Source organism: Petromyzon marinus, chromosome 33, assembly GCF_048934315.1.
Source record: "Petromyzon marinus isolate PM22_M1 ecotype Great Lakes invasive population chromosome 33, UKy_Petmar_22M1.pri1.0, whole genome shotgun sequence".
Taxonomy (NCBI): domain Eukaryota; kingdom Metazoa; phylum Chordata; class Hyperoartia; order Petromyzontiformes; family Petromyzontidae; genus Petromyzon; species Petromyzon marinus.
The window spans coordinates 4,029,352-4,046,199 of NC_133699.1; the positions used below are offsets into that span (position 1 = coordinate 4,029,352).

At 50.8% G+C, this 16,848-nt stretch overlaps 1 protein-coding gene across 1 annotated transcript in view; it reads right to left on the reverse strand.

Moving 5' to 3' along the window:
• LOC116948331 (hypoxia-inducible factor 1-alpha-like) overlaps window positions 1-11,336 on the reverse strand; it is a 77,060-nt gene extending 65,724 nt beyond the window's left edge. Inside the window, exon 1 of the mRNA XM_032964898.2 lies at window positions 10,794-11,336. Coding sequence (XP_032820789.2) covers window positions 10,794-10,819 — 26 coding nt within the window. The 5' untranslated portion in view covers window positions 10,820-11,336. The remainder of the gene's footprint in view (window positions 1-10,793) is intronic.
• Window positions 11,337-16,848: the final 5,512 nt, after the last annotated feature.

Sequence of the window (16,848 nt, forward strand, 5' to 3'; positions counted from 1 at the left end):
GGGTCGACTCAGCCTCAAATGATTATCTGGTGCGGTGTGAAGAGAAACACACGCGTCCGGGCGTGGAGCTGGCCACCCACCCCCCTCGCGTGCCGGCCCTGCCTTCATTAGGTGTTCGCCAACACCGCTTGCCCAAAAAAGTTCGTGTAGGCTACAAGGGGGACCTTTGTCTTGTCTTTGGTACTGCTGGTGATGGTAGCAGTCCAAGTGATGTTTGATGATGATCGATGACAACAGTGGTAGCGATATAATTCATCTTCTTTGGTTCTTTCGGTAAAGTCACGTAGAATGAGAATAAAATAATAAATTGATAAAATAAAATAACACAATTTTATCAATGTATTATTTTATTCTCATTCTACGTGACTTTACCGAAAGAACCAAAGAAGATGAATCATTGCAGTCACGAAAGCTTTAAATCGAAATTTAGCGATAGAATTGTTGACAATAAACATTATCCCAATGCAACAAACTTTTAGCTGCTGCTGCAACTCATTTGAGGCTGAGTCGACCTAGGGGGGTGGTCCATGCTATGTGGTTAACATGCTTACCGTGGCTCGCTGCCTGTGCTACTCATTTGAGGCTGAGTCGACCTAACATCTCGCCACTGCCACGGTGGCGAGATGGTAACTAGGAGGTCGTAAGTTCGATCCCGATTCGGACGCCTGCTGTATGTTTGGAGTTTGCGGTGTCTCTCTCCCCGGGGTCACGTGGATTTTTCCCCCTTCACATTTAGAAACATGCATTTAAGAGTATTTGGCTGCTGCTATAAATTTCCACATTGATAAGCCACTTGGTAGAGCTATCATTTGGGGCCAGGTCGCTTCTGAATAAAATAATCCGTACAGCTCACTTGGGCTTACCTGGTAAAAAAAACAAGCTCACTTTAAATAGTTTGTGGATGTCATGTTCATCACAGGGCCTCGTCGCTGCTCCGTGCGTTGGGAGGAGGTGGTGGTGATAATGACGACGACGCCTGTTGACGCTTTGCTAGACCGGTCGCTGCGTGTGTCCGCCTCGAGCAGACGAGTTGACCTGCAACGCGTGGATCCGTCCGAGTGTAAACTAATCCCGTCGCCTCGCGTGTGCGCGTGATTTACGCGATCTCCCAGCGGGGGCGGTGGTGGGGGGTGTGTGGAGGGTTATTGAGCGATCAACGCTATCATCAAACCCTTCACGCAGGGATTTCCCGTACCCGGGTCTTTAATCAGTGCGCATTGCATGCGATCATCACCAGCAGTGACAAAGACCCCCCCCCCCTCCCCCGAATTGTCGCCTTATCAGACAGTTTTTTGGGGCAAGTTTCTAGCCAATGGCACCTCACGAGTAGGTGATTGGACAGCTCCACGCCTGGACGCCTTTGCCTCCCCAGTGGCGATGATTGCACATCGCACCAGGTACTCATTTGAGGCTGAGTCGACCTAGGAGAGGCCCTAGTACCGGTTCATATAATCGTAACTGGTGCAATGTGACTGTATAGCACCTCCGATTAGCACGGTTGGCTACGTACGGTGCGAAAAAAGTTCAACATACCTAGTAATCGAAACACGTGGGCTCTGTCAAAGACAGCTACTGTTCCCTCTACGAGCACTCAGCCACTGCGAATTTTCAGCATAAGCCACGCGCCTAAAGCACAATGTTCTCAGTAATACTTTTATTTCATTAATACTGAACTCAAGTATTAAAGTTATTTTTTTATTTTACCAGGTGAGGCCCACTGAACTAGAGAGGAGCCTCTTTTTCATGAGCGACCTGGCCACAATTGATAGCTCAGCGAAGTGGCTTATTCACGTGGACATGTATAGCAGGCAAATACAAATTGTGTTGGTTAGCCAATACCAGTTAGAGTTTGTGTTTTCTCTAAACCATGGGAGGACACCAGAGAAGCGGGAAATGCACCAGAGTCAAGAAACAAACCCAGGCGTTCTCTGCTGCGAGGCACAAGTGTTCCCACTGCACCACCCTGAAACCCGCAATACATTTCAGGAGGAATGCTTCTCGTGAAGTCTCGCGTTTCATAACTGTGAGAGACGGCACTGGCTCGGGGAGACCTTCATCCAGCAGTGGATAGACCTTGGCTGATGACGACGACGACGACGACGAACGCGTCTACCGACTGCACAAGCTTCTGAAATGTTGGCACGCGGCAGCCTCCCCCCGTGTCCCTGCGATTTCAACACCTCGGAATTGCGGTAGCTTCGATGCCGGTGCTCTGCAGCATTGTTTGTGTCACGGTGTTTACACGGCGCTCATCGATACGCTGAGAGAGAGGCAGAGAGCCTTCCAGGCTCGTAAGGGGGTAGATTTGACATTTAATTGCTAAGCTCACGTCTTAAGTTTAGGCGTGTCCGGGTACAGAGGCTTGGGTTGAGAGTTGAAAAAAACCTAATTGCTGTTTTTCTCAATAGGTACATCTTGGCATTGTCAACATCATACACAGTGCAAAAAAAACATTCAGGTGAAAGGGCAGCATAATTACACACAAAGACAAAGATACCCCGCATAGAATCCCGAAACGGCACGCGAGGTGGCCAGCACCACGCCTGGCCGCCTTTGTCTCCCTCGTGGCGATGTTTTTACACATCGCCACTAGGTGCTCAATTGAGGCTGAGTCGACCTAGCGTAGGTTCAGGACCAGTTAAAATAATCGTGATTGGTGTTGTCTGTGAGCGGGAATCGAACTCGGGTGACCGGGTTCGTAGCGCTGGCGCGCAAACCGCTCGCGACTCTACTGGTCTCGAGAACATCACAACACACACACACACGTGTCAGGGAACGATGTACAAACATCAGTACACACATCACAAACACACAGCATCGCGCACCTCCGATGAGCACGATTGGCTACGTAGGGTGCGAAAGAAGTTCAACATACACAAATCCCGACATGCACTACGCACATATGGCAGTGTATTTAATTACACACCACACACACCCATACACGCGTAAAACACAAACTCCACGGATGCACATGTGGGAAGGCAGTACATATGCAAAGATCCATACACACCAAACCCACATACACACCCCAATAGCGCGTTTCGCATTGCAATTCTGATATATTACCCGTGAAAGTACTGCCAGTGAATACTTATATAAGTAACAACACGCAGTTATGTGTATGGCACGTGCAAAAGCTTAAGTAATGAATTGCGCACAACTACCAGTTCAGAAGAACTACATTGTGGTAATTTACTCTTATAAACTTGAGAAAATGTGGCCTGCACAGCACATATTCTTTGTTCTTTCGGTAATGTCACGTAGAAGGGAAACAATAAAATAATAAAAATATAAAACAAAAAAATTCTCACGACGATGTGCACATGTTGGGTGGTGTGGTCAGAAAAACGAATGCCACACAGCAGCGTGTACTTATTTTAGGCCGAGTGGATCTAGAGGCAGCGGCAAGCACACAGGGTCAGATGGCAATTTCGACCGACGAAATTTCTATTCGTTAACTGCGACCGGGGAATTGAACTCAGATGACCGGCTTCATACTTCCGGAGAAGATCCTCCACCACGCGACTAAAACCATCTATCTGACGGGGCAAACACAACGCGCATCTGAGACGTGAATAGAGTCTAGGGGGTCGGAGGTCGCGTCAACGAGTTGACCACTCCACCCAACACAGCCAAACGAATGAACATTGTTTGGCACGTGCAGCAAAGGAGCTAAACCTCGACAAATCGCGATTGGTTTCAGCTCAGTCGCCCACGAGTCGGCGAACAGGTTCTCACGGTAAATTCCTGCAGAGTAATTAGCATTTAATGTGTATGGTAATAGCTAATATTGGCTGCGATAAATGACGTGTTAAACAAAGACAGAGAAAAAAAATCCCACTCCCTCCCTCCTAATAAATAGCATTAACATATCTTCTTTGGTTATTCCGGTAAAGTCACATAGAATGAGAATACAATAATAAATTGATAAAATAAAATAACACAATAATATTCTCAGCATTAACATACTTTTAGCGAGCACCTATGAAGGCCGGCACGACACACGAGGGGGTGGGTGACCAACGCCACGCCCGACCGCCTTTGTCTCCCCAGTGATGATGTTTACACACCGCACAAGATACTCATTTGAGGCTGAGTCGACCTAGGGAAGCCCAGGACCGGTTCATATAACCGTCACTTTGTGTTGGCCGTGAGTGGGAATCGAACCCAGGTTACCAGGTTCATAGCGCAGCGCGCTAACCGCTACACTACCGCTCCCCACAACAAACACACACAAACAAAACACACACACACACAGAAGCCACGGCAGCTGTCCCGAGCCAGTAAAACTGTGCAGGAGGCCAGCACCGCCGCGTGTCGCTGCTGGTACGACGGGCACCGAGGAGAGCTCCCGGGACTCAGGGCCGAGCCAAGCGGCAGCTGTGAAGCCACTCGGCACGAAGCCTGCGTGGTCCGTCGGGAGTCCCCCACAAAGTCCCCCCACACCCCCCCCCCAATGCACCCCCCCCCCTTCCTATGTATCGTGCCCACTGCCTGCTGGAGATATTTGAGCACTTTGCCACATCCAGATGTCTCGCTTTCATTTGTCCTCACGGCACTGCGGGCGGCGAGCGAAGCACTCACGCGCGCGCGCGCACGCACACGCGTGCGTGAATTAATAGCGCTCTTCTGGGATGATGATTGCATCCTACGTGAGTGAGTCGAGGGCAAGGGGCCGACTACCCGTGGCTCCCGAGCCGCACGCGGCTCTTGAAGGACTGCTTCGTGACGTTATTCACATCGCATTGCGGCTCTTGAAATATTGAGCTCGATGTTTGACCGAATTTGATTTTTTTTAAAAAAAGTCTCTTCTTGTTATTTTGGTTTCCAACCCCTGGTACAGGGTAACAATAATCTCGGACTGATGTGAATATTAGCGGAACTCGGTACCCTCGTCGTGGCGGGGGTGGTGCCTTACGCCGATAATCCCCTCTCAAAGGCAGGAAACATCTAGCGAGAGATGTTTCCGCGATTTAGCCGGTCGCGGCCAGATCGTATCGACAGCAGCAGCTCCGAGTCAGTGGCAGACGGAGCCCCAATTGAAGATTCGGCTCCCACGGCGTGCTAGTCGCCACGTGCTGTAGGCTGTGTGTGTGTATAGTTGAACACGCAGGCTTTCGCGACCGATATCGTCCATAAAATAGTTTTTGTTGTTGTTGGGTTAGATCGCGTAAATATAAATGTGTCGTTAAACCCGCCACCACCCGACACAGCCAATTAGTAAGGTTTGTCACGTACACAGAACATGCCAATTAGGTGTGCTGTACTCGTAACGAATTGGCATGGTCTGTTTACGTGACAAACCTTACAAATTGGCTTTGTCGGGTGGTGGCGGGCTTAACGACGCATTTCTATTTACGCGGTCTAACCCCAAAAAAACTATATTATGGATGTGTCTGTGTATACATGCACGGTATATGGATGTGTCTGTGTATACATGCACGGTATATGGATGTGTCTGTGTATACATGCACGGTATATGAATGTGTCTGTGTATACATGCACGGTATATGAATGTGTCTGTGTATACATGCACGGTATATGTAAACACCATCACGATCCATGGACAGATAGCCCCGCTGGTGCCCACTGCACATCGCGTCAGTTGTTTCCACTTTCCTCCGTCTTGTGCCAAATACGCGCAAGTCGTGGCCACATCCTTCTGGCACCGATCTCTTACAACATCGTCGTCAAAAGCCACTCTCTGCGAGGTCTTCCTCTCTTTCCTGTTCCTTACATTTTCCCCAACAACAACAACAACACTCGTTTAATCGTCCTGTTGTTGTCCATCCTGCATATGCAAACACTTCGGTCAACTCACGTTGCCTTATATTATTTTTTTATTTGCGTGGTGCGACAGTTCAGGTAGCGTACTGGGTTATGAACCCAACTTCATGAGTCTGAGTCCTGGCCACGGCCAACACGATTGGACCCGGTCCAGGGCGACCACCCCACCCCTTCACCACCACCCCAGCACCGGCTAGCGTGGTGAAGTATGGTCAAAACAACCCCCACCTCCCCCCCCCCATGACCGAAATGTATTCCTCCATCTTGCAGTGGATTGGTAACGGTCTGAATTTGTGTCTGGTCTCTCTGGATCAGCGAACAGAACGACAAATCAAAAAAATACGTCCGCACCCGGCACACCACCGCATCACGTGTACATCTCGCTATTGGCTTAGGCTACTGGTCAGTCTAACCAGGAAACTGGAAAACACTCGGTCAGAAATTAAAGGGGGTGGGGGGGGGGGCGGGCTCACGCCTTGCAAATCGCTCCCGGGGTTATTCGATTCGTGTTTTTGTCTCCCCTGCCACGCACCTCCGATCAGCACGGGTGGGCTCCGTCTGCTTGTGAAAAGATTTCAGCAATACAGTCCATGAAAACTGCCAGTCCGTCAACACCCCACCACCACCACCCCCCACCCCCACCGCCAACCACTGTGGAAAATTACTGAAAATTACTCGCCAGACCTGTCTTAGAGTGCAGGTACCACACGCCTGGTCTCAGCCGTGGCTAACGTTTCCATTGATATATCAACTCGCGTGTTACACGCCTCATTTCAAATTGGGGGGGAGGGGAAACCCCGTTAGAGGATGCGATTTTCAAAGTTACGTGCATCACTGGTCATCGGTGTGCATTTTTAAAGACATGCACACAATCACAACTTATGTAAATTCCACCTTTACTCGGTGCTCTTCGAAGGCACGCTTTGTGTGTTTTACAGGTCTTGTTGAATCCACTGCTGGATGGAAGCCCCCGGCTCCTCCCCCCCTCCCCCAAGCGTAATCAGTCATAGGGGTTGGTTGACCATACTGGTCTTGCAGAGAGCCGTGCGTCCCAACATTTTAGAAAACTAAATGCAGAAGCAGATAACTCATTCTGAGATCCATTCAAGTGACGTTTGTTTAATCCAAAACACTTCTCATGCGCTCTACAGCAGAGAAATGCCCATCGCATGGCAGACACAACAATAGTTTTTATTCTCAGAGATGGAACTTATTTAATTGAAGTAAGAAACACCCACAACAACTGAAAATTGCGTTTAGTTTATGGCGTGCGCAGTATTTTTAGTGATCGTGCTGAGACCATCAACTTGCTAAACTTGAAAATCCGATTTAAGTCGAATTTTGGCGGCTTCCCAGCTCAGAACGAAACCCTGAATCTCGGCAGTGCCGTGGCTCGGTGCTCCCTGTCTGACCCCTGAGCTACCCCGACCGCCTCATCGGCACGGATCTTCTCCCACCCGCAACACACGTGCGAGAGAGCCCAGTGAACAGACAGGCAAGGAATTCAACATCTCCAGTTGCATGCGAAGTGATGCAACGCTTTGTGAACATCCTTGCTCGCTCGTCTCGCGGGAGCTCTGGCTCTGGCGGTTTGAACTTACTAAAGGGAGCGGTGGCACAGTGGTTGACGCACTTCCGTGGTAGTAGTAATAATAATCAGCGACCTTGGTTCGATTTCTGCTCAACGCTAACATGAGCAGAAAGTTATTCGGAACCTGTCCTGGCCATACCGCAGCACTTAAATACTGCGCACCGTGCTGGCCTTAATAGGTGCTCACTAACAATAATCGGCTCATTGCTAGGAGGTGACATGGAATACACAATCGACGAACCGTGACTTGGATAAATTCGCACGGTGTTCTAGTAGGGCGTAGCAGAATAACATACTTCCTAAAAACGCGCACTTCCGTGGTAGTAGTAATAATAATCAGCGACCTTGGTTCGACTTCTGCTCAACGCTAACATGAGCAGAAAGTTATTCGGAACCTGTCCTGGCCATACCGCAGCACTTAAATACTGCGCACCGTGCTGGCCTTAATAGGTGCTCACTAACAATAATCGGCTCATTGCTAGGAGGTGACATGGAATACACAATCGACGAACCGTGACTTGGATAAATTCGCACGGTGTTCTAGTAGGGCGTAGCAGAATAACAAGCTTCCTAAAAACGCGCAGATTGTAAAAAAAAGACCCACTCCCAAACGAATACAATATTTAACCGTGTCGTGTAATCGCATCGCCTATCGTGACAGATTCAATGTCTAATGTTCTAGAAGGGCTAGAAAAGAGGTGCACTTTTGGACAAATGCACTGCAGTCGACTAAGCTTAAATACAACTTGGAGGGAAAAAAAACCAATCCGATTAACTACATTTTCGAAATTGAGTTTCCCAAAAATGACAGCGAGCAAGTTGGATTTGGTTTCACTCGCACGGCAAGGGACCAGCATCAGAATTCTACGTTGGTCTAATTCTTATGCGAAACACACATGTATATCGACTCCCATCACCAGTGAACCGAGTAATTCGCCCCCCGTGGGGTGTGACGTTAAAGCCGATAGAAGGCGGACGAGGCTGCCGGTTACGAGTATAAAAGACTAAAGACCACCCCACACATAACCCTAACAGGTTGTTAGGGCGAGTGCTGTTAGTGAGTAGCAGCGCCGATGAAGGTCGGAACGGCACACGAGGGAGCGGGTTGGCCAGCAACACGCTGCTTGAAGTAGCCGTCGTGTGGCCCGTGGGTGATATTTGACCATAATCTTTTGATTTAAACCTTTCGTGAGTGCAGGAATTCATATTCTTCGGATCTTTCGGTAAAGTCACGTAGATAGAAAAAATGAAAGTGAATAAAATAAATAAAAACTACGACGTATCGATAACAACACAAGCGATCGTCATCCGGAAATAAAAAAAAACCGTCGTAGTTTTTTAAATGTTTTATTTACTTTTATATTTTTTCAATCTACGTGACTTTTTGCCGAAAGATCCAACGAATATATTTGACCACACTTCACCAGCACGCTGGGTCAGTGCGGGCTGGTGAGGGCGAGGGAGCACAGATTTCACAGTACAACAGGGTCACGCGACGTGCAGGTCACCTCGCTCGCAGCTCCGTGGTGACACACCTGTCCTGTGCACCGGTGCGCGTCCATCCCAAGCACGGCCCAGGCGCAAATCCCTGCTTAGCTTCCGAGAGCTGCCGCCATCCGATAGCAATGCGGGTGACGTCGGTCGGTCAGTCAGTAATGCTCCACCGTGCACAAGTCCACATTGGGAATTGCGTTGCACCTCAACGCAAAGTTATCCGTTGTCGGCTGAGTCGACCTACGGCAGTGGTTCTGAACCTCTACTGCAGCCTGCACCCCCATTGGTTCTCAATCGTGTAACAAAAAATGTATAATGTTAATGCACAACATAGGGTTTGATTAACACAAAGTAGCTGCATTTTGATTTAAAGCTTTCGTGACTGCAGTAATTCATATTCTTAGCTCTTTCGGTAAAGTCACGTTGAAGGGAAACAATAAAATAATAAAATATATATAAAACAATAAAAATTCTCACGACGTTTCGACCATAACACAAACGGTTGTCACCAGGTGTAGCTGCACTTATGCGCCCGTGTTTAATTTGTGTTTTTTGACGATTTACCTTCTAAAAAAATAATAATGTCTGCCCATGTCTCGCACCCTCCAGAAAGGGCATCCCGCGTGATGCACGCCAGGTGAAGAAGCACTGACATAGTGGGTCAGCGCTGACATAGTGGGTCAGCACTGACCTAGGGGGTCAGCGCTGACCTAGTGGGGTCAGCACTGACCTAGTGGGGTCAGCACTGACATAGTGGGTCAGCACTGACATAGTGGGTCAGCACTGACCTAGTGGGTCAGCACTGACCTAGTGGGGTCAGCACTGACATAGTGGGTCAGCGCTGACATAGTGGGTCAGCGCTGACATAGTGGGTCAGCACTGACCTAGTGGGGTCAGTGCTGACCTAGGGGGTCAGCGCTGACCTAGGGGATCAGCGCTGACCTAGGGGGTCAGTGCTGACCTAGTGGGGTCAATGCTGACCTAGGGGGTCAGTGCTGACCTAGGGGTCAGTGCTTCTCAATCGAGCTCCTGGGGCGTGCTTGGGGATTGTCTGCGAGCGGTGAGATCCCTGGGCCGCTGTCGTGTTTCCAGTCACATGGACCGATATCGACCCATCCCCCTCCATCGTTGCGCTCGTCCAATTAACTGGATAGAACATTCCGCATTATCTGGCCACTGAGAACAAACAAGTTCCGTATGTATTACAGTGGAGAGATCGCGACAACAAAAACGTAAAGCGATCATTCGCATGCCGACAATTCACATATGATGATGATTATGATGAGTAGCAGATGTGTGCTATATTCATTTCCACAATCGCTAATGCTCAATCCGATACAAAAACTAAATCGGACGGATTTCAGAAGCTAAGCCGGTGCCAGCCTGGTTAGCATTTGAATGGGAGACCGCTGGGGAATGCCAAAATATTTCGGCTATGGGCTTCGAGTTTGCCACGAGATGGCAGTATAGCGATGGATTATAGAATCCATCTGTGCGGAGCTGTAAGTACGAGGCACCCACGTGTATTAGCCAAATGTGTCCATGTAGCAGGACCCTTCTCAAACAAGCCTTGAGACCCAGTGAGGCTTTTCTGGGTAAATACATTACAGTACTCTATATAAATAACAGCAGCACTCAATTACAGCTCCTTTGTAAATCCACTGCTGGATGAAGGCTTTCCCCCATGCCCGTCACGGGTGTAGTTTGACCATACTTCGCTACTATGCGGTCAGTGCGGCAGAACCGGTCAAGCCAGCATCACTCATCACGAATGTTTAACCGTGGCCGGAAATCAGAACCTCGGCGATTCCAGATTCGAAGCAACACACATCGTGCGCTGATCACTGCGCCCGCATATTAAGACGTCAACACCGCCACCGCCGCCACCACCACCACGATAATACGATGAATAATCACTTGCCTTTTCTTCTCAACCACCGTGGCCATGTCTCTCCCGTCTTCCGACTTCCACAAGACGAATAAGAAACGACGACGACGCAGCGCAGACGCGCGTCGTTCAACTCGACTCGCACACGCGCTGGTATATGTATCCTTGCGTCTCCTCGCACTGGGGCTCTGGCTCTCAGTGACGTCCTGAGTGGCTTTAGTTCAACGCGGATCTGATTACCTAGAGCGCGAATCGTCCCTCCTGGTTACCAACTCTATAACCCACAACGCACCGGTGAATTACAACGCTGACGATGTCAATGATGCGCGCGCGTGTCTTTGAACACACGCACAGGTATAAAATTAGAGCGCCTACTCTTCAGTACTTGTCCGCCTCCTTTAGCTTACTGAACTAATTTAACCCGATGGCGAAACGTTGCATGCATCGATGTGGCAATACGGAGCGAGGAAAATCATTGAGTAGCAATCTCAGGAACACTGCCGAGGAATGCACTGACGATCATCCAGCGAACGCGTTGCGGTTTTGTTACCCAGAGCCGAGGCCGAACATTCACTCCGCCTCCCTCCTCCCCCCGCGTTGACAGCGGCCCAGGGTCGCCCACCCCCCCCTCCCACCCTCTCCGTCCCTCCTCCCACAGTAGCCACCACCTCCACTCACAGCATCTCTCTCGCGCTCTCTCACCCCTCCCTCCTTACAAAGACAAAGATCCCCCGTAAAGCATCGACAGGCTGTTGGGGCAAGTGGCGGATAGCGAGCAGCACCTATGAAGGCCGGCACTGTGGTACACGAGGGGGTGGGGGGGGGGCAGCACTTACGCCCGGCCGCCTTTGTCTCCCCAGTGGCGATGTTTAGACACCGCACAAAGGTACTCGTTTTAGGCTGAGTCGACCTAGGGGAGGCCCATGACCCCGTACAGATGATCGTCATTGGTGTTGGTCGGGGGCGGGAATCGAAATCGGGTCGCCTGGGTTCGTAGCGCAGCGCGCTAACCGCTCCGACACCGCTCCTTCCCTACACCCTCCCCACCCTCTCTATGTACTCGGTTGCAAGTGTATGTATGTTGAACTTCTTTCGCACCGTACGTAGCCGACCCTTGCTCATCGGAGGTGCGGGGGAAAGACAACAAACTGAGCACAAAAAGCAGTTCTAAAGACTCGAGTTTGTCAATCTAGATGATGATGATTTTAAAGTGCAAAGCAACCACAGTGGCTTCCAAATATCGGAAAGGAAGAGCGTTCCAGACGGCCGCAGTGGCGCACCTGAAAGCGCGCGGCGCGCATCTGGTTTTATTACCAAAGGGTTTGCGTGTCCGCTCTGCCGACCTCGCCGCCCCCTATCTGACCTCCAATCAAGTTGCTGCGCCCACACCTCTCCGTACGTCGCCGATACAGGCAGACCTCGCTTAGCGTGCAAGATGCGCTCTTCCCGGAGACGTGAGCGCGAATCGAATCTGCGCCAAAAAGGGAAAAGCGAACCCCTTGCCCCCCCCAATATAGAAGTCAAACTCCGCCTATGGGGCAATTATACCCACTGTTCTGTATCGCAGTTAAACAAATGCCAATATATATTGCTTGTTTTTAATCTATGACATCGTAACGTGCACGTACAAGCGAGAGGGACAGAGAGCCAATAACAACAACAGCGTCACGTGGAAGACCGTAGCCGTCCAAGTGTACGGGTTTGAACCCTGGATATCCGTACAACAGCAAAATCACGTTTACAGATCGATCAGAATGGCCGGTCACGTGCACTGCGGCGCTCACAACACAAGGCGCTCACTCGCTCGTGTGTCGACATCGAGCAGCAATCAGCCTGCGAAAAACAACAACCCGGGGAAGTTGGAATTCATCGTCGCCAGCGTCATTTCTCCACGAGAGGCGACTTACTGGGATCACAAATGGACGCTGCAGGGGTTGTGTTTGTCGTGTTGTTGTTCAGCGTTCACGAATCGACCTCCAACTCCGTTAATTGTCAGGGGGGCCCAACTGTTTGTTGTTGGTATTCGTTATAAGAATAAACATGTACATTTTGTGCGTAATTTCAGCTTTACAACTCTTGCAGAAATGCCATTGTTATAATTTACATCGGTTCATCTTGTAGCGCTTTGTCAAGTCCACTGCTGGATGAAGACAGACCTCCTCCCCCCGCCGGCTCCTCCCACCTCGTGTCGGTCATGGGGGTTGTTGACCATACTTCACCACGCTGGTGCGTGCGGATTTTGCGAGTGGTTGGTGCGCGGGTGTAGGGGCTGACTGGGAATCAGACCCAGGTCGCTCTAATCGCAGCGAAGTGTATGCATTATAAAACGACTGTACAGTTTCTTTATATGGCGATAAAACTACACACCCATAGCCTTGCCCTGTGTGCTATAGTAACAACGCATCGATTCATCGATGCAGATTATTATAATCTCTCGATACACGTATTGAAATCAGGTATGCTTACAGCACACATTAACATCCATCCAAGCACTAACCAGACTCCAACCTGCTTAGCTGCCCACATCGGATGAGATCAGCTATCTGCATTCCAGGTGATTTGATCACAGGTTTTTAACTGCCCTTTGCAGTCCTTCCCCCGCACCTCCGATTAGCACGGCAGGCTACGTACGGTGCGAAAGAAATTCGACGTACCAATACCACGAAGCGACGGTGACGCCACCGCGGTGCCCGTGCCAGGCCAGGTGCACCCTGAGGCCTCGTGAAGTGTCGGAAGGCTCGCTGCTGGCAGGAGGTCTCGGGACGGACCCAGCAGGTGCCATGGGTTTGGCTGCCTGAGATGACCGGCAGATGCACCCACCACTCTGTGACCCCTGCTGTGCCAGGCTAGGTGCAGGAGGTCACGGGACAGACCCAGCAGATGCCATGGGTTTGGCTGCCTTGAGATGACCGGCAGATGCACCCACCACTCTGTGACCCCCCTAGTGCCGAGTGCGACGCACGCGCGCACGCCGTCGGCCGACGCGCCCGGTTGTTGGCGTGTCCTCTGCAGCCACGAGTGGCCGCTATAACTTGGTTACCGAAAGTGGAATCCGCGCAAAACCGGGATCACGCCGCGCGTCGTCGTCCGCGCGCTTGGCTCGCATGATAGCCGTGACCCGGGTCGCATCCGCAACGCGTCCCGCGACGACGGGAGAGCAAATGCGCCTCGGTGGAGGAGTTTCGGTGTTTGAAACTCGACACTCTCGTCTAGTCCTCGCAACCTGCTCTAAATAGAGCGCCGGAGAGTCCGTGTGTGTGTTTACTCTACTGCTGGACTCGATTGATTGCGGTTGAGGTGGCTACGGATTGTGTGCGGTTGCGGGGCGGGGGGGGGGCTTCACTCAGCAGTGGATAGATCATGGTAGATGATGATGATGTCGTTTTTTATTGCGTAGAAAATGGTCTCCGTCAGAAACAAGGGCACCTTGTGTAAGCAATGGGCTCTTCATCGTGGCCATCAGTCGTGGTCTATCCACTGCTGGATGCAGGCCTTTCCGTGCCACTGTCTTGTTGTTGTTGTTGTTGCTGTGCTCACGCACCGCGCACGCACGGACCCCCCCCCCCCCCGTGTAAAACAGCCGTGCAGCAACTGGTTTCAACGGGCCCCCCCCCCAACCATCACGTGTAGCAAACCAAAAATCTCGCCTCTGCACACCACGTCTGCTGTTGCAGTGGCGCGTCGACAGCTACCACGGTCAGCTTCAGGGGGTGCGGAAATCGGTCAGTTGCCCCCCCCCCCCCGCCAATATTTGATTTTGTCTCGCACGGTTGGCAAACGTGACCGGCTCTCATTCAATTAAATAAAAACGCGGAACGTAAATGAAAGCCATTTCAAAAACAAAACAATAAATGTATACCGCTTTTTAAATTACTTTTTAATTTTACACTGTTGTTGAAAACATATCTCGTATTGGTGATCAATGGTGGGGGGGGGGGGAGCTCGACTCGTAGCTCTGGCCACCAGGGGGATAGGGGCCAAGGCAGCCCCCCCCCCCACCCCCACCACTGCCCCCCACGCGAGTTACACTGCCGTGCTGCTGTAAAATCCCTGAAACATCTCTGCCGCGTTCTGTCTCACTTCCTGCATGGGCTGCCCGAGTCTAACTTCGTCCCACGAAGTCGTGATGATGACGGGGCCCTCCAGTCCCACGCGCTCCTTCGTTTACGGCCATTCAGTGTCGATCGATCAATGCCCGCGTCAGCTGCGACACGAATCAAAAGAACGTGGGAGGAAGGGTGGAAAGTGCCCACGGGCATACGAAGAATAAACACCTTTCGCAATCGTCCGCTTTCTGTGTACCTGCACAGCGGAACGGCTTATCCCATTCAACTCTTCGTACTTTGTATTTCGATTAAACTATTTTGTCATAATTGAGATTTGGTAATAATCTCGAGTTGCAGCCAGCCTTGAGTGTTAAACCGGATCTTCAGGTGTAGCGGCTTGACATCTCAGCCCGGTGACAATTACGACAACAAATACACTCGTCACCTTGCATTTCGGTTTTCGCTTAGCTTCGTAAACAATATTCTTCCGGCAATTGAAAAAAATACCGGGTTGACTCGAATACGCGTGTTGGTGACTTAGCGCGTTAACTACATCGGGTTGACTCGCACAACAATAGCAGCACTTGTGGGTGGGAAAATGAGCCCCCTAGTGGAAGGATACATGTGATGGGAATCTCAGAATTAGTTCAGCAATGTCTGGTTCCGTCAGGCGAACACACGAAGCGATACTTCTCTACGAATTCTCCGTCTCACGAAATGACGGCCTTGGCATATTTGCAATGGAAATTGGCAGCTCGCCAAAAAAATCGATTTGAAGGAAGAAAGAAAATCGCCAAGCCACGTCCCTGATGAGTTGCGATGGTTAGCGCACTGCGCTACGAACAATCGTGACCAGGGTTCGATTCCCACTCATAGCCTACTTCGAATATCTAAACCGATCATGCCCCCCCCACTCTCCATCCCCCCCCCCCCCGCCAATGTCGACCTTGTGCGGTGAGTAGACGTCAGCACTAGGGAGACAAAGGCGGCAGACTGTTTGTGCTGACCACCCACCCACCCCTTGGTGTGCCGTTCCGGTCTCGATATCAGAGCACTTGACCCCAAAAGTCTGTTAAAGGCTACACCGGGGGTTTGCATTCTCATCGTTGTCATCATCAGCTACAGCAACATCCCATCCGCTCGTCCGTGCGTGTGCTTTTTAGCTTTTGCGGCTTCCAAAATGGAGAAAAGGCAACACCCCCCCCCCCCCTTTTCCAGAGCTGCCCCATTTCGCACGCGCGTGGGACATCGTCTGCTGCTCGCACACCAAATGGATTTCATTTTCTGCGGCAGTGCCAATTATTGTAAAGGGACGGACGAGGCGACGTGGCTTGCGCAGTAGCCATGGGAACCAGAGAGGTGTTTGTGGAATATGATGTTCGCTTCCGTTGACCGCCCCTGAATTGATTCCAACAACAACAACCACCAACGCCGCCGCCGCTGCTGCTGTTGTGCCATTTCGCGGACGCATTAATGGGGCCAGCGGTCGCGGTGCGACAAAAAAAAGAGGCTACAGCGGATGCGGCGTAAGGGGGGGTGTGTGGGCCGTGCTTACTGCCGTGTGCATCTTGCACCGCGGTAATTTGACACACAGACGGTGGTGCGACTAGGTATGCCACGATGTGGTGTGCCGGGTGCAAACATGTGGCTTTTACTGGGTCGCTGATCCAGACGGGGCCAGATGAAATTACGTCCCGATGCTACGTATCTCTTTCTTTGGCACAGAGACCCCCCCCCCCCCCTGGCGAGGTGTTAACTACCTCGCCTGGTGTACAGGAGGTTCGTGGGTTCAACCCCGACCCTGACGCCTGCTTTATGCTTGGAGTTTGCGTGTCTCTCTCCCCGTGTATTTTTCTCCGGGCTTTCCCTCCACATTTAGAATCAACATCACGCGTTTAGAGTATTTGGCTGCTATGATAAAATGTCCACGTGATAAGTCACTTCGTTGAACTATCATTTCTGGCCAATTTGTTTCTGAAAAAGAGCATTATAGTTCAGTGGGCCTTACCTAGTAAAATACAAGTGGCAGTGTGTTCACCGCT